The sequence below is a fragment of the Sinohyriopsis cumingii genome, chromosome 5 (assembly GCF_028554795.1).
Source record: "Sinohyriopsis cumingii isolate HCF-2022 chromosome 5, ASM2855479v2, whole genome shotgun sequence".
NCBI classification, from domain to species: domain Eukaryota; kingdom Metazoa; phylum Mollusca; class Bivalvia; order Unionida; family Unionidae; genus Sinohyriopsis; species Sinohyriopsis cumingii.
This window is the reverse complement of record NC_142965.1, coordinates 84,551,776-84,571,153: the sequence shown is the minus strand read 5'-3', so window position 1 is coordinate 84,571,153 and position 19,378 is coordinate 84,551,776. Positions and strand designations below refer to the sequence as shown.

The window sequence follows — 19,378 nt, the reverse complement described above, 5'->3', positions numbered from 1 at the left end:
GTCAAGATGGTTCTAAAAGAATCTTGAGGGATATATTTTTCTTATACTACCTAAAGCCTGTCTTTAAAGAAAAAGACTGTAGTATCAACCTGTTTTATTGCTCCAAAGTTTCGTCAGTTCTTATATTGATGATAATGATTATGTGCATTATAACTTGAATGTTGTTCTTTTTTGTTATCATTTTAGTTTGGGTAGGTGCATGATGGTACAGCAGGTTTATCACAATAGTGCACTAGGACAATTGCCTCACTTTTCGGGGCACCTAAGGATAAAATAATAGACAAGTTTGTACAGTTAGATCCCAGAAGAATGCACAATCAATGAATTCCTAAAGACATCTATTTTAATGTATTGTGTGTATTTTTTTATGTGCATTACTTTGTCGGGCATGGTAATGCAGGCAGGTTAATGCTTATAGCAACACCTGACACATATGTTGGCTATTGGTTTACCTTGCCTCAGTTGAAGTATATATTAATTTTTGACTCCTTCCAACCTGAACTTGTTATTGCAACTCATCCTTCAGTTTTTGATCGATTGCAATGAAATTTGGAAAACATTATGGTCATCAGCAGATGATATGCAAATCAGAAAATCACTGCTTTCAGTGTTTTTGTTTAGTTTTTGGTCTTTATGTTTTGTAGCTGTGTAAGGAACAAGGTAATTAGTGCAATTAGTCCTGCAATTTTTATGGATTGCTATGAAACTTGGTTAGTATCATGGTCATTAATTATTATGTGGGGGCCCCGAGTGGCCGAGTGGTCTAAAGCGCTCTTCGTTACGGATCACTGCCATCTCACCTCTGTCTGCGGCGGTTCGAGTCTAAGATTCAGCCAATGTGGGCATGTGAGAAAGCTTGCCAGTAGCTTCTCGTGGGTCGGTGGTTCTTTCCGGTGTTTTCCGGGTTCTTCCTCCACCATTAATACTGGCCGCCATGAATAGCCTATCGTGCTGAAAAATGGCGTTAAACCCCACAACAACAACAATTATTATGTGCAGGTCAGTAAAGGACCTTTTGGTTAGAATTATTGCCCTTTGTGTATTATAATAATGCATTACACAGTCCTACTAGAACAACTAGTCTCCCGGTCTTTGATGGATTTGTTGTTGTAGGGTCTAATGCCATGTTGAAGCACACGATAGGATGTACATGGCAGCCAGTATTAATGGTGGAGGAAGAACCCCGGAAAGAACCACTGAAGCTACTGGCAAGCTTTCTCACATATCCACATTGGCTGAATCCAAGACTCAAACCCACGCAGAGAGAGGTGAGATGGCAGTGATCCATAACGGAGAGCGCTTTAGACCACTTGGCCACTCGGGGCCCCTTGATGGATTTGACATGATACTTTGTAATATTATCATCATCACCTGGAAATATGCATATTGACAATTAACTTAAGCAATTTCTATTCAACTTATTCACTTTTTAAAAGCTAAATGCACTATATGATAGTCTTGTTAGTGCAAGTAGACCCTCAGTTTTTTGTGTTGCTATGAAACTTGGTAAATATTATGGTCACCACCCGAAGATGCACATTTCTACAGACATCTTTCCATTCACAATATTTACTAGGGTCATCGCCCCTTTTTGTACTGTATCTTAATGTAGTTCAGAGCACAATCTCTTAAGTGCATGCAGTATCAGTTTTTGAAGAGTTTGCTGTGAAATTTGCTAAATAGTATGGTGATGATTTGAAAGTGCACAGAGCAAATTACTTTGCTGCTGGGGCTCCCTGTTGGCCAAGTGGTTGAAGGCATTTCACCTGTCTGTTCAAGCCTGAGGATCAGCCAAAGTAAGTATGTGAGAAAGCTTGCCAGTAGCTTACTGTGGGTCAGTGGTTCTTCTGACAGTTTTTCCTGGTACTTCCTCCACCAGATATACTGGCCACCATATATGTGTTGAAAAATGGTATTAAACCAGTGTTTCTCAAACATTTTTGTCTTGCGGCACACCAAAAAGATTTTCACAGCACACCTGAAAAGGTTTAACAATTTTTGTGGTGAAGAACTTATTTATTTTACATATATATTTAATTTAAAATTTTATATGAAGGATGTGCTTGCTTTCGAGAGCAAATCAGATTGAAGCGAGACTTCAAAGTCGATAAACAAGCGCCCATTTCATCGTAGATTTTAAGAAGTCTCTCTCTCTTTTTCGATTTGATTTCAGTCATGCTGAAAATCCAAACTCACAAAACCACGAAAACACAAATAGCAGAATTACTTTGATTGCTTTTGAACTGATTGCAGTATATGACTTCTTAATTGAGATCCAAAACTCATTCAGGCTCTTTTCGGGAAATGTTGACTGAAAAAATTTATCGTTTTCTCCCGAGATCTCGCATTACAAAAGGAACCAATGAATGACAGACTGACAGAGATTACGTTTTTTTATGTTACTTTTTTAACTTTTGCGACATTGATTTACCATTTAATTTTTCAATATGTTCAAGGTTTCAAAATGCTAGCAATTTTAAATATTTTTCAAAATTCCCACGGCACACAGATTGAGGATCACTGTATTAAACACAAAATTTTTTGCTGGTCGGATTCTTTTGAGAGTTAATGTCCCTTTTTATTGTACCTTGATGCATTGTATCAATCTTTTGTCAGATCTAGTCCTGCAGTAATTGAATTGTATGAAATGTAAGATTATGGTCATCACTTGATGATACACATATTAACAAAATACTTTGAGCACTGTAGTTACTGTCCTTTTTGTCTTGTAGGTTAATGCAGTTTATGATACTATGTTGTCAGTGCATCTAGTTCTGCAGTTTCTGAGGGACTGCCTTGAAACTTAATGTCATGGCCAAGGCCTAATGATCCACAGAATGTCAAATTGGCTCCAACAATTTTTGTGCGAGTTATTGCACTTTTGTAGCTTAATGCAGTGTATGACAGAAACCAGCTCCAGATTGTTGTGCCTCTTTTTATGGATTGCTATGAAACTTGGTACCTTTCATCATCATCTAAAAGATGCATATGCTCAAGAACCTTTGTGCTTGAATTTTGTCTGAGTTACTGCCCCTTTTTTGACTTGCACCTTGAAAAAGTGGATGACAGTTTTTTATGAATGTAACTACTCTTGTAGTTTTTAGTGGACTGTTGCTAGTGCATGTTATTGTGATCATCGCAAGATATACATTCTGACCAATAATTGTATTAACACTATCTCAGAAGTGTTATGTCCTTATTTGAGTATGGCCACTGTCAAGGGGTAGTGGGTGGAATGTGAAATAGTGGGAGTAAATTACATGAGCAAATTGCTCATTTCTCCAGTTTCAGAACTGATACATTATACAAGATTAAATGATGGGGAAAGATGTTTATTCACTTTGTACTGAGGAAATGATTGGATTATTCCATTGCTATTTGCAGAATACAAAAAAAAAAAGAAAAGGAAAATCATCACCATGTATGTAACGACACAGTGAACATCAAAAATGTCTCAAAAAAATTAAATCCATGATGAAATCACTGATCTTTAAATTCATTTCCCACATTTTTGATTTTGAGAAGTATAATTTTCTAGATCATTGTCACATACCATATTCCTCCTGGTTGAATTTCAAGCTCATTCTGTACTAAAAGTATGTCCCATAGGCTGAGTACCTTAATATAAATTTGAACTGACTCGGTGCCTCCCACCCAGTTTTACACCTTGACAACTAAAGTGCATCGAAACAATTGACAGTAGTGCTGACTCCAGTACATTTTGATGCCCAACCCCATCAACAGTGCATGGCGATTAATTATCTAGAAAACCTTGTAAAATTGGATATAAAAATTATGATGCAATTGCTGGTCAACAGGAAGACAAACATCTCTTCTTTTAAAAAATTCTGATAGGAAAGAAGAAAAATGGCTGCTCTGTTCCCATAGTATTCTTGCTTTAGATACCAATCAATACTCACATATGAACTACCTTTTGGTGAGGAGGAGTTTGAATCATGGCTTATTATACCTTAAGAATTTTAACTCCCAATTCATATGTGATTCTTGCAGGCTATTTAAATCATTGAAAATAAGAAAAATATAAGATATGATTAAATTCATAAAGAACTGTGAAGATTATAACTGAAATAGAGAAAAGTAATTGTGTAAAATTCTTGAACCATGAGCTTCAGTTTGTGCTCCAACAAAATTGCCAGAATTTCGATCCAGAGCAGACAAAAGTAACTGATTTCATGGACTAACACAACAAGCAGCATCTTAAAACAGACATTCCAATGGCCTGCTTGTCAATAAGGCCATTCAGCTAAGTGTTTACTTAAAGTCTTGGTGTATTGGTTGGTTAAGCAGTCACCTAGGAGACTTCTATTATATATAATATGTATAATTTCTGGTCTTTCTAGCTTTCACATTTAAGTACTGCATATTTTCAAGTAGAAAACAGTAACAAAATCTTATATAAATAAAAGAAAGAAATGGTTGTTACGGAGCATTCTCAGTTTGTATCAAGATCAATATACCCAGCTTGACTCCATTTGATTGGTTAAGTTTTTCATTAAGAAAGGTGTCGATTTATATAGGAAGTATGAAATGAATTAAGTATTTATCAAGAAATACAACATGAAAATAATGCTTAAAGATGGAATGCATTTAACAGGTATTGGATTTCCTACCCTAAACTCTAAGAAGGAATATTTTACTTAAAGATAAAATGTGATATACAAGTTCTTACAAATTGCTGTGAAATTATTTGTTGTCTTGTCAACTGGTTCTCTCTTTCTAGCAACCTAAATAACAACACTTTTTTATAAAACACTGTATAAATAATCGAAAATATACATTCTCTACAAAATGTTACTAGTCTGCATTTTGTGTACATTTCTCTTTAACACATAAGTATATATCATCCACTCTCAATATCATTTGTAAAGAAACTGCCACAGCTATAGTAGTTTGTTGGTCAAAACCTGTTCTTCTAGAGCAATTTTTATCTATATTATGGACAGCTGTAATAATATCAGTGTCAAGACATGGATAGAATTAATATATATTAGCATGGGAACATGTAAGAAATGTATTTCCAGAATTATTAGCACACCAATACATATAGAAAAACCCAAATTTTGTGAAAGGTGATGCTTATCTATCACCTTTCACCAACGCATAATGATAAGAATCAAGTCAAAAATAGAAAAATATATATTTATAAATGAGAAATAATAAATTTCCAATCAAATTATCAAACTGAAATACAAACAATATAAACAATGAATGAAAATAATTATTTACATATATGAAATACATAATTAGGTTGACAAACTAAGCAATTACGAATAAAAATAATGTACATAGAATACAGTTTTATATGAGATTTGTCACTCTATTACCAAGTACAGGTGGTGTTTATTTTGCTAAGGTTACAATTAAGATTTAGCTTTAAGAAAAACAATATATTAAATTGCACGTCTTCAATAATTTGGAAAACAATATACTCTCATGATGAACTGATGGTATAATAAAAAATAATATACTCGGTGATTGAAATACGGGACATGCAATGTATATTTCACATTTAGTCGCCATTAGATTTTTTAATATGATTCATCGATATATTATATTATCTTTTTCAATGTGTAAAAATGAAACACATCCCTTTTATCTGAAAATGATGTAATAAACAATAACAGACAAATATCATATTTTGTATGAATAATAATAATAAATGTATTCACATTAGGAGCCTGTTCACTGACTTATACAATATATATTATGATGATGGCATCAATATGAAAACAAAACTGGTTGAATTTTTCTTCAAAAATGTACACAAAAGTGCCTTAGGTTATGTGACATATACGAATGGATAGAATTATACCAGTAAGGCAATTGTGACAGTATTTTATTGTCAACAAAAATATTTTGTCAAGTGTTGTAGCCACATACAAATATGTGAATATTTATAAAATGTGATCCTATGAATGAAGCATGTCTAAATTATAAACGGTTCTTACACAATGAATGTTTAATGACTGTTTGCTCAAAATCAATATCACATGATCAGCAAAAAATTACAATAGGACTTTTTTCAAGAAACACACTTTCCATTGACAATACATGTATACTTCAATTTCAAACATTTCACTTTTATGTTCACAATAATTCAGCCACTGAGTTAACTAAAATAAGAGAAAATAAAAAAGGCATTAAAATATTTTAACAGAAATCAAGAATCATGATATACTGCTGAGTCAGATGTGGTACTGGAAATAACTTGGGCTATTCAAGATGGTGCCTTACAAATGAAAATATTCAGTGCGTAACCTTCACAGATAAAACCATGAGTTTTGGTTGTATCTCCAGAAAAATGTCCTCAAATGGAGAATAAGATACACTCTTCAATATGAAGAGTATAGACTGTGTGACTTAGCCACAACCAAAACAAAAACAGCTCACATTTCTTCGAACAGAACAAATTATAAGAGACATACCTTTCCAGTGACAAGTGCAGACATGCATATTGCATACAAAGTAACAAGTGAACATAATTAACAATGTAAAGATTTTGAAATGCATGATTATGTGATTTGTGGGTATCATTATACAGTCTATCAAGTCTATCATGCATAATCACTATCTAATAAAATTATTTAAGTGCTAAAAATGTCGGTGCTGTTTTCAAATGAAACGTTAGAGTTTTCAACAATGTACAATGAAAATTATCAACTTTAATTGAATGAATTGAAAAATATTTCACAAAATTATAAAAAATAATGAAAAGATGTTGCCACAATGACAGAGTTTTGTTGTATATACTTCATGACATCAGTTGCTTCTTGTGCAGTTGACCAATGGACCGCTCCAGTGGCCTAGTAGTTAGAGCATCCACCTCAGATACTGGAGGTTGCAGGTTCAAACGCCGGTGAGTCATACCAAAGACTTATAAAAATGGTACTAACAGCTGATTCGCTTGAAGCTCTGCATTAACATGATCGGCCTGGTGTCAGTTTAATGTGACTGGGTGGGACATGAAGCTACATGTCTGCAGCATGATGTCCCTGTGCTAGACATCACTATAAACTGCCACACTGCAGACATAGTAATATGACTGATTTTTTTAAAAAAGCTACGCTAAAAATCCAAAACGTGCATACACACACCTACCAAATTGAATTTTGCTCCTCTCTCTATTCAACTAACTTTAAAGTAAAACTAGGAATGGAAAAATTGCTTTATTGTCATAAGAAATATAATCTTATTCTTTCACATAAGGTTATAAATGCGTTATAGTATTATTTGCAAATATTAAAGAATATCTAATGACAGAAAATAACAATCATTTTTACATTTCATAACTCTGTGTCCATTACTTGTCAAGTCTGACATCAGAAAGGGCCGTCAAAATGTAGTCCCTTTAAATGTATGCATCCCATGTAGCATTTGGTCTCTCTGAAGGATAAAATCCCTGCAACAGAGTTGACTGGAAACACATTGTTATACAAAAAAATAATATTAAAAAAATGTATAGATTATCTACTGTTACTTCTTAAAACACCATTACAGGTGATTATTTCATAATAAGTTTTTCTTATAGAGTCTTTTTGTATTTTGTTTAATCATTATCATTCAAACATTACCTGGCCATGAGCTATTTTCACCTAATGTGGGTATGTGATCAAACTTGCTAGTAGCTTCTCGTGGGTCGGTGGTTCTTTCTGGGATTTTCCTGGGTTCTTCCTCCACCATTAATAGTGGCCGCCATGCATAGCCTATTGTGTGCTAAAAAATGGCATTAAACCCAACAACAACAACAAAAAGAACAGGATTTCAATGGCATGTTGCACAAAAAGTTTGTTGATTCTACTGTATAGATTCTTCTGTATGACCCTGCTCTGGATGCTCTTTGGAAAACCTGTAATAGTTTCAAAGAAAGATGTCCAATTAAAAATCTGTTTTGTAAGCTATGTGGTCAACACATGCAGATAATAAAATACCCGAGTTGTATTACCGGACAAACCAATAATAAAATAACCATGATGCAATTTCCAAACTATTCTCGTCTGCCCATGAGAAGCTTTGATTTTGACTTTTCTGATCTAATATGAATCGGCGTAACCTTTATCTTTAGTTTTTCTAAACTCGTATTTTAATGAAAATAAATTGATGAAAACATTGAAAAGAAAGAAAGAAACTAGAACTTTCTGCCATTGGACAATGATTTACATCTATTAATTAGAAATCTTTCATACAGTGACAGTTGTTAAAGAAAGTTAACATCAACCAATTTTTGAGGGGAGGGGCCTATCCTAAAAGCAACTTTAACTTCTAGCTAAATATCTGATTAGTTTACTATCATTCATGTTCTATGTTTAGGTCACCTTTTCGTTTGCTCATGAACACTGTCTCTCACTTCTTGACTTGAAGTTTTAAGTTCTTGAATCCTAAATGAAAATACAAAGCGTGTGATTATGTAAGGCCAGAAGAAAAAATAAGAAATATTCTATGAAGAAAATAATACTAGATATAAATACTACATTTCTGAAAATTTACTTAGTTTAATTCTGGTATTTATAACCCTTCAGATAAGATGTGTTATATAAAAAAAAAAAATAAACAGACTGAGATAAATGTCTGAAAGTATCTTTTTCTTGATTCAATTGAAATTGATATCAAAATTATATCTAACTTACCAAGTTGCATGAAAGTTTTGCTCACAGGCCCCAAATACTTGATGCACTTGACAAGAAGTTCATTGAATAAACTATGAATTTAACACTGGTTTATTATCTGAATATTACATAATACAGTGTGACCCCACTATAGCACGCTCTGTTATAACACAAATTCGGATATAACACGGTCGTGGCATGGCTCCCGAAATGTCATATACATGTGTTTTTCTTGTACACTAAAAAAAATTCTTTCTTAAAAGTACGAATTAAAAAAAAGTTCATTATCATTTTGGGGGAAGAGATCGCTTATGAATATTACAAGACGATTGTGACGTGGCTCCTGAAATTTTACATGTATTTTTCTTGTACACGAAAAAGTAGTGTTTTCTTCTTAAAAGTACAAAAAATAATGTATAAAAAGTTTATTCTGGGATCGCGAAGAGCTTCGCCAATGTCGCAAACTTGGACTTTATATCCTTACTGGTAGCAAAATATACCATCTGGTGATTTTTTATTGGCAACATTGTTGGCTGTTTTTGTACATAAAACCATTTGTTTGGAGTGGAGAAATTCAGAAGTCCCATGAAAGGAAGCTGTAAACTTGATATAAAATGCGCTGAAATTTATTTAGTGTTATATAAACAAACTCTTTGTTCATATTGACAAACCATCTAAACAGTGCATTGTTATATCATAATCCGCTTATCTTGACATCTAGCACGAGTACTGTATGTTGTGAGATATCTGCTTTTTTGTTGTTGACATTTCTGGTAACGGAGATCAACCGGACGAGGCATCATCTCGTAATCTATCTTTCGTTGGATTTTTGGCCACTCACTAGTAATTAATATATTTACAAAGACTGACATTTGCATGTGGATGGTAAGTAAAATTCCTCTTCTTTTCACTCAGAATTAAATCCTTAGAACACTCACATTTTCTGTAATAATCCCTGTCATCAGACAAGAACACCTGCATCTCTATCGTCCGTTGACACTTTGTCAAAATTCTGATGCATGCGTGGAAGGCAGCATCAAGCTGCTACCACAAATGTAAAATAATATCTTACTTATTGCTTTATTCAATAAGCAGGGAGGAACAGTAACTAGACTAGTCCTAACGATGGCCAATTCCTTTTTAAAAATGTACCCAGATAAATTTCAAAGGAAACAGATTACCTTTGAAGCATGCATTGTGATGAAAACGTGCTCACCAAATGGAAAAAAATCAGTCTCAATCATGCAATACAATTATTTGATGTTGCTGCCACAATAAGAAATGGGCATTTGTTTGGTTGTCCAAAGCTGGCCTTTAGTGGTAACTTCAATAATGCATGCGCCCTTCATCAAATGAAGCCGACTACAATCTTCAATAAAAACAAAGAACTTTTCTTCAAAGGAAGCCAGTACCAAACTTAATAAAAGTTATGGAATCTAATGGATTTTTGCATTTTCCAACGTGACTGGAACACATTAACTGTGCCGTGAAAGTTTCCTTTTTGCAGGGAAAAAGTGTATGCTTACAAATGCTACCAACGGCGGCTTAAAATGCAAACTAAAACTTTTACCGACTTTGGATGTACTGAAAAGTAAATGTGCTTCGTCATTCGTTACGTGATTGTGTTATGTTTTTCCTCTGAATTCAAACCAAAATGACCTGTGACAAAATTATTGAATATTTTAAATCTGTGTGTGTGCATTTTTTTGATGGAATCACTTGTATTGTGGATTCGTTGTATATGAGATTTGCAGGTGAGTACACAGTGTTGATACTCTATTCATGCTATATATAAGACATGTATTTATAAACAGTATTCACATGTATGTACCAATTCATGGTTCTCTAAACAAAATAAACTATTATATATGCCATCTTTGTTTTCACTATAGTGTATTTCTCTGATGAAGCACATATTTTACCACCTGCATTTATTACCCCCCCCCCCCCCCCCGCAATTTTTTTGGGTACATGCATCCTTTACTTCAGTTAACTGACCGGTTTTTTAAAATACGGTTTGTTCTATTACACAGTCGGGTTCTATGGCTCCAAATCACCGTGTTATAGCAGGGTCACATTGTATTTATATTAATGTTATCGCCTGAAGTCAATTTGTGAAAATATCAATGCCAGAAGTAATGTTTCGCCATCACAATAATAATAATAATAATAATAATAAAACTTACATGTTTGTAACCCTGATCACTGACTCACTTTGTCTGGGCAGTATACTCTCACCTGTTGCCCCTTGAGAAGTGCTCATGAACTTGGTTATACATGACAGTATATCATTCATCTTTTTAACACATACATCTTCAAACTACAAAGCAAAGGTAAATTCTTTAATTTAACTAGTGACTATACTACAAATCTATTGTAAACTAACAGTATATTAAATGAAGCAAAGGTCACTGACATAATATTAACTTGTAGAGAAGTATTAATTTATAATCACTACATGCATAAATATAATGAAGTTCCTGTTTATTTCTGTACAGTCCATTTTAATTTAATGTTAAAAGTTGTAATTTTGATAGTATTCATTTCCTTTTTTTTAATAGCAATTATACATTATTAAATCACATAATAAATCACATATTTACTCAATCCCATTTCTTTAATAACTGCTTAAATCTCTGATTCTATTTTTCTTTGTAAATAGGGATTGTATTCACAGTGGAAAGAACTATAAACTTCCATTTCATTTCAAACAGATACATGTAACAACAAAGAAGACAAACTTTCCCAAAACAGAAATTATTTCTGCATGCAACTATTTCAATCCCTATTTCTACTCAAAAGTCAGACTTTTTTAAGAACTTAGATTCTGCAACATGAAATAAAATATTAATTTCCAAAAATGACTGTAAATAAGAGTTTACACTGATGAAATGGTAAATGAAAGGATTTGGGGAGATGACTAATCTCTAAAATTTACATAGGAACATAATACAGACCATGTCATTTTAAATGTACAAGTAACTGATAGGCCCTCAAAAACAACAAGAAGGTTAATACATGTTTTTTTTTGCATTACAGTCCCCTGCTACGAGATACAAAACAAGCAGTCAAAGTGAGCCTGAGATCACTCATCTGTCTGACATCTGCCCAATACACCTAACAGTCAAATGTAAGAGCAGATGGTCAAGAAATCTGGATCAATAACATGCATCTGTTATAAATTTCTTCCGATTCTGTGGATTGTATGAATGTGATTTTCTCCAGATTTTTTAGTTATGTATCTTCATCCATAGCTGATTGCTCATCAGCATCACTGAAACATCTGTGTGGCAGGAGAGCTTTCTGTCAAAGCTGATCAAATTCTGTCAAGCAGTTTTTTGACATAAGTTGATAAAACGTTTTTCTCTTTTTAGTAATGGTGGATATATTTGATGGCAGAATGGCATATTGGGGGAAAAAAAATCTGAAATATTTGAAGCCATGAAACTTTTTGCCAAATTTGGTAAAGTTCTGTTTTATGTAAACTGTTTTTTTCCCAAGGCAAATCAGGATCATTAGCAGAAATGTTAAAGCCTTGATGCTAGAAGACTTTCTTTAATATTTGGTCAAATTCAGTCAGCTTAGTAATTTTTTAGAAGTTGATTCAACATTTTTTTTCTCTCATTGGTAAAAGTTGCCATATTTTATGCCAAAATGGTATATATATATATATATATATATATATATATATATATATATATATATATATATATATATATATATAAAATTCTGTTGGGCAGTTTCTGAGTTGATAATATTTTACATGACTCTTTCTGTCAAACATATTCAAATAGTATTTTAAAGTCATTTCAATACTTTTATATTTAGTAATGGTTGGCCTAATTTGATAGTAGATTGGCACCATTTGCATACCTGCTATATTCCCAGACAGAGTTGGGTTTTTTTTTGAGACTCAAAAAATGTGTTTGGAGGTCCCATGGGGGTGGGGAGTCAGCACATGTGGTAACAAAGAAGTGATGTCATCCAACTGAGAATAGACTTAATTTTCATACAAGCCTATACAAAATGATTGCAATTCAAATCAGAAGAAAAGAAAATAATTTGTCTGTTCTCTGCATTGTCAAATTTCATCACAACACATACACACATATGTGCAAACACTCAAATAATTACAACCACAGACATTAAATAAAAATATGCACCAATTTTCTGTCTGATTGTATGGTAAAATATAGGCTTAATTAAATGTTATTCTCAATTGTTCAGTTGGGGGGTGGGTTGAAGGCTATGCAAGTGCCATTATTGTTCATCTTCTCAATGGAGACTAGATGGTGCCATTGTTCAAATTAACCTGCTGGATTTTCTTAGTGAATCTTGGTCAGAACAGAGTTGTTCCTGAAAACCTTAATGTTAGCATTGTTAGAACTGTGTCTGATTTTGTCTGACTATGAGATATGCTTGTCTTTATAGAAAAATGAATCATATTCTGATAATAAATAAAAATAAAGCAAACTAATCTGAATATTCATTTCAGCATGCTGAATATGTTACAGTCGGTGCTCCAATTTTGACGGATGTTGTACATTCCAAAATTATTTATTTTTATATGTTGTTTGCAGCATGTGCAAAGAATCAATTGTTCCCCCATGCTGCTATGCTTCACAAAGTAAAACTCTGTCAACCAGGGGTTCTGTAATTTTTTTGCTCAGCTTGGCTTCCTGAATCAACTTAAAAAATGAATCAAACTTTAATAATATTTGGACAACTGAAACAATCATGCTATGTGTTTTATGTATGGAGTAAAATCCAACTACAAAGTAACTTTGCCATGGTTCATAAACTTGGCAATGATCAGATTGCTCCAACAGTCTTGTTCAAGGCAATGATGTCTAATAACTTTTGTTCTTTAACATGCACCTTGCATTATGTGGATTTATCTTAACTTAATGGAAATTGGATTAACTTTACCTATGCAAATTAGAACAATGGGGTCCCACACAACCATCTTCAAAGGACATAACACCTAACTCTAGCTACTGTCAGCCATTTAAGTAATATATGAAATGGTGGTTGTTTATACCTGATGTCTTTGCCTTGAATTGCCTCCAGGACAATTACATGTACAAACAGCCCCAGGGGGAGTTTTACAGGAGTTCTAAGCAGGGCTGTTTCCCATTTATACATGCTACATGTTACAGGTATTGCTTCAGTTTTCTTTAGGTTTTTGTGTGAAGATTACTGAAAATCATGATTTTTGTAAAATGAACAAGTAAAGAGGGGGGTTTGGAGTACAAAATCGTGATTTTAGCACAACACATTGTGTTATGATAGGTATAATTATGTACAAATTAGAAAGCTCTTCACACAAAAATGCTGTCTGACAAGTTTGAAACTGATCCAATGTTTTTTTAAGGAGTTCAAAATAGCAAACATTGAAGGACACATTGGATGTAAGGCCATACCATAGGCTCACTTGGCCTTATCATTAGATGAATTTTAAAAAACAGCAAAAAAGAAACAGTCTTAAATGATGATTAATTTGTATCTTGTCACAAAGTAATCTGATGAATTAAAAGTCCTTTATACAATGAGTTGCAGCTTACATTTGGATACATGGGACGTGACATGAAACTGTGTGACATTATGATGTTACACATGTGTCGGATGGAAAGTTCATGGTTGAAACTTAAAATGTTACATCAATAATGACATGTGATAATAAACATCAGTACAGAATATTTGGAAGTCAACAAGAAACACTAACAAACCCTCTCAATGACTAGACAAAATTAAAATAAAATAAGATGTCGGACCTTTCCAAGTTGAAAACTTATTTGCTTCTGGGACTCCTTGACAGCATCTATGTTTTGTTCCACCTTCCGAACACGACCAAGATGTTTCATCAACAAACTGTGAAAAGTGTTATAAAATGAATTCCATTCAAAATAACAATGAAAACATAGTTCTATTCAGCATGATAAAAAATGAATTCACTTCAATATAACAATTAAAACATAGTTCTATTCAGCATGATAAAATGCAGGACTTAATATAAATTCTAAATATTTTCCTGCTGGAAACTTTATAGTCAAAAAATGTTCCTTTATGCATATAATATTACCTCAACATACATTACCAAAATTAAGAATGCCATATATTAAATGAGAATTTACTCAAATGCCAAGAAAGATCTTGTTGTACATAAAACTTACAGAAACTTCATTTTATTCCATATGCCATTTTCCAACTTTTGTATACTATTAGTAGTGTATCAAAGATACAGTGTACATACTTATATATTTACACCATATACAAAGATACATACATACGTTTCCAATGACGTTAAGATTAACTAAAAGAAGCTCTTGTTGTTGTTGTTGTTATAGAGTTTAATGCCATTTTTCAGCACAAGATAGGCAATACATGGCGGCCAGTATTAATGGTGGAGGAAGAACCCGGGAAAATCCCAGAAAGAACCACCGACCCACGAGAAGCTACCAGCAAGCTTTCTCACATATCCAAATTGGCCGAGCCTGAGACTTGAACCAACGCAGACAGAGGTGAGTTGGCAGTGATCTGTGATGGAGAGCGATTTAGACCACTCAGCCACTCGAGGCCCCAAAAGAAGCTCTCTTGATAGAGTTATCTTCTCATATCCATGCCGAGCGCATCCACTATGTCATGTGTTTCTGCAGCTATTACGAGACAGTCTTATTGGTTATTGTTATGTTGCTTCTTTTTCTGAGTTATTTGTATTCTTATTGATTAATTAAATAAAATATAAGCTTAGGATTTAAGCTTGAAAGTTGGTTTAAATAAATAAAGTATAACTCAACAAAGAATGCATGACATGCATCTCGAACACTGAAAGTGGCCAATCAATCAGCTGCAGGTACAAATGGAAATAGAAGTGAATCAACATATAGGTGGCATTTCTCATATTGCAGTTGCTCCAATTCATAATTATGCACAATGTACTACTACTAATACTACTACTGATTATATGATTTCTTTTATCCTCTCGCTCTCTTTGCTAGTGAGTTTGTCAGTTTTACCATCGTAAGTCTTAAACAAGAGAAAGGAGGAGAAAGAGAGATCTGGATATCAACGTAGTAAAACTCACAGGCTGAATACCAACCACCCAAAGTCTTCGTTCATTTAAATATTTAAGAATGAGCTGTTGCAGATCGTTGTTATGGGTTTTAAAACAAAACCGAAATTAAATTGATCGCAGCAGGTGCCACCTAATCAAGGAACTGGCAGTATAGCATTCTCCATGCATGTTCTTTTTTAAGGGGAGAATGTGAATACTGCAGGTATTTTGTTTATTATGTTTAATTGATTTAGGAATTTTTTTTTAATAAATATTTTTTCTTGCCATTTCCTATTTTCATTAATGACTAATAAGTGAAGATTCATCACTGATCAATTAAGCAAGTCTACTGTTGAAATGTGTATTCATATGCCATATGTGAAGAATACAATATTACAGATCAATAACCATGTTATTTATAAGGCATGGTGTGTGCATGTATATACAGTGTAACCCACTAAAACATGGTAGTTGGGGTCCACAGAACATGACCATGTTATAGATGAACCATGTCATAAGCAACCAGGTCAGTTAGCTGAAGAAAATTATGCATATATAAAAAATGATGTGTGTGTAATAAAAGTGGGCATAAAAATTCATGCTTTTGATTAAAATAAGACAAAATTTGTCTGACATATCTGTATACAGACAACTTGCATTTGTGAAGTATACTCAATAATCCATTAAGTACCCTACGTGTATAAAAAAATCCATTAATCTGAGTATAGATCACATGTTAAAAAATTCATGCATCAGTCACGTCCCAAAACACAAATAAGATATATATAAAGAATGGAAGTCCTTGTTTGATTTACTGTAGTATCATTTATTTTCATAGCGCTCAATTATCGTGGTTTTGTCAAAAAAAAAAGGCATTTTTGTGGGTACTTAAATTCGTGGTTTTGCCTGTCAAAATTTGCATATTAATAGGTATTTAATTTCATGGTTTAACCTCCACAAATGCCTAAAATAAAGAATACAAAAGAATAAAACTATGCCACAAATATCTGTGAAGTGTTTGCTTTAATACTCTGCTGAACTTAGTGTATATACATTGTGTTTCATTAATAATAGTGTTTCAAGAAATAGTTATATTATTTTAGAGGATTGATGTTCTTTTGGATTAAAAATGCATGGATAAAATGAAATGCGCTTTTAAAAGGATTTAAATGTTTCAACAACAGTTGTACTGGAATTAAGGATCGATTTGAATAAGTGAGTGAGTGTAAAATTACAGCTATCGGATACCTTATACCTTATCGAATGTGTGCATTGAAACAATATAAAATGATTTATAATTCTTGTTTCAAAAGGTTAAAATAAAAAATAAAACAAACACATGTAAAAGTTAACATTTAATTACCAGATTACAGAATTATCTTGATTTATCAAATACTAGTAGCTGTGTTAATCTCTAGGAATGAAACACTGTAAGAAAATGGGGGGGGGGGACATCATCCTATGTGGCTACTTTTTGTTTGGGGATTTAATTTTGAGGTTCAGGGCAACAATGAAAACCAAGCAAATTGGTCCCCCATGAAAACTGATGATACTACAGTATATCCCATTGTCAACAAACACGTCAATAATTAATTCACTATGATATTATTGCCAGTGGCACGTGGCTATAGTTGTTTATTTGCTACATGTACATGTACTTAAACTGGCATTAATTTTGGAAAGCTGGAGACAGCTAGGTGTTATGTATATTTGATTTGATTAGATCTGATTTAATATATATTTTTTCAATTTAAATGTTTGTCAGTTTTAAAGTTTCATTTTTTTTCATTTTTCATTACATGATACTGTAATGTACATTTATTCACTAGAGATATTTTTTAAAAAAAATAATATGACCCTGACTGTTAGGTCATAAACACCAGATGTTGATCTAAATCCTGACCTTGTTTCAGAATTTGTAGCAACCTTTGTAAACAAGTTCTATTCTATTTTATAATGATTGGTTGTTTCCAAGGTCATCATCGGACTTTGTCTTTAAGATGTAAACAATTTTTTTTTTTTATTTCTTAGAGTAAAAATGATTGGTTTTCATCAGTGTCACACTGGGTAAACGTGGTCTGTAACAAGTATTTGCTTCTATACCTTCTAGAAGATGATCAAGTGACCCTTGTTTACATTTTAGAAAGCCTACATAACCCACGTTTTGGAGAATTAATTTTAGTAGAAGCTGGGCTTTTAAAGTGTTAGTTGTATGTTGTGCTGTTTAGAGTTATTTCAAATTACATGGTTTGGAGTGATTTCAAAATACTTAGATTCAAAAGGACTAATTCTGTTATTTTTCTGGAAAATATGTATGCTCATGTGATATTGTGGAACAATAAGTTTTTGTATAAAAATTTATTCAGCTGTCAGAAACCGGAGTGATAATTCTCGTTTCTACAATGATCTGTAGACTTCAACACTACAGATTGCAGCATACGTCATCGTCTTCCATCTTGGATTCTTCGTCGGGATTCGAACTTGAAATCAGTAGAGCATTTTGTTATTAGGACTACTAAAATTGTATCCTTGGATTATTTTTAGATTTGACTCTATAAAATTGTAAGTTCATATTTTTTCATTTTTACAGAATTGTCCAGGGAAATAAATTATTGTGTTTTTCAAAGCTTGTTGTTTTCACTCTTTCTTTTGTTACTGTTTCTTCTAGCCTAAACAAGGGATATAAGATAGGCTATTCATAGGGAAATAAAAACATGTGAACAAATTAAGCAGTAACTTGATGGCTAGATATTTATGGATAAATTTAATTAGAGTTTTATGCTGCCATTAGTAGCAATCATAAGAATATACATTATTCCTACAAAAAGGAAACTTTCATGGCACAATAAACATCTTCCAGTCACTTTGGAAAATGCAACAATCCAACAGATTCCATTGTATGTATTTAAGTTAGGTGTTGACTTCCTTTGATGAAACGTGCTTGTTTTTACTGAAGATTTTAGTCAGCTTGCTTTGATGAAGGATGCATGTGTTATTGAAGTCACTGCTAATGAGCAAATTTGGAGGACCAAACAAATGTCCATTTGTTATTCTGGCAGCAACATCAAATATTTGAACAAATTCGATTGGGACTGAATTTTTTTCATTTGCTTAGTGTTTGCACAGAATGATCGGTGCTTCAAAGGTAATCAGTTTCTTTGATGTTTCAGCAAAAACAATATCCTGGAACATTAAAAAAAACTTAGCCATTGTTTGGTCGATTGTAGATGTTCCTGTCTTCAAAGTCTGGTCAATTGTAGCTAGTTCAATAGCATGGCTATTTGAGTGGAATGTCAGCATAAGAGGATTATGATGTAACTATGCACTGTTAAGGTGGTTTGCTTATTTAATAATAGATAGATATAGTGCATTTTATATCCAAGTCTGCAACTTTCTTTCATGGTGCATTTGAATTTCTCCACTCCAAACCCAAGATTATATAGACAAGTTAAACAGCTAACAATGATGGCACCAAAAAAAATTTGCCAAATGGCATATTTTGTCACTAATAAGAAAAAAAATTATCGCAATTTGCAACATTGGCAAAGCCCAGTGTGACCCCTGAATAAACGTTTTACACCTTATTTTTCATACTTTTAAGAAGAAAAATATATTTTTTCATGTACGAGAAAAATACATGCAAACATAATTTCAGTAGCCACAACACATTCATTTTATATTAGGATTCAAATATGATCTC

The 19,378-nt window shown here is 33.0% G+C and overlaps 1 protein-coding gene across 2 annotated transcripts in view; it reads right to left on the bottom strand.

The window, feature by feature from the left end:
• Window positions 1-3,316: 3,316 nt before the first annotated feature.
• LOC149799649 (serine/threonine-protein kinase TBK1-like) overlaps window positions 3,317-19,378 on the bottom strand; it is a 110,653-nt gene continuing 94,591 nt past the window's right edge. For both annotated transcript variants that reach the window (XM_089958993.1, XM_089958994.1), the window contains exons 17-20: window positions 14,399-14,495; window positions 10,811-10,944; window positions 8,334-8,396; window positions 3,317-7,867 (exon numbers count right to left, since the gene is read on the bottom strand). In XM_089958993.1, coding sequence (XP_089815119.1) covers window positions 7,816-7,867; window positions 8,334-8,396; window positions 10,811-10,944; window positions 14,399-14,495 — 346 coding nt within the window. In that variant the 3' untranslated portion in view covers window positions 3,317-7,815. The remainder of the gene's footprint in view (window positions 7,868-8,333; window positions 8,397-10,810; window positions 10,945-14,398; window positions 14,496-19,378) is intronic.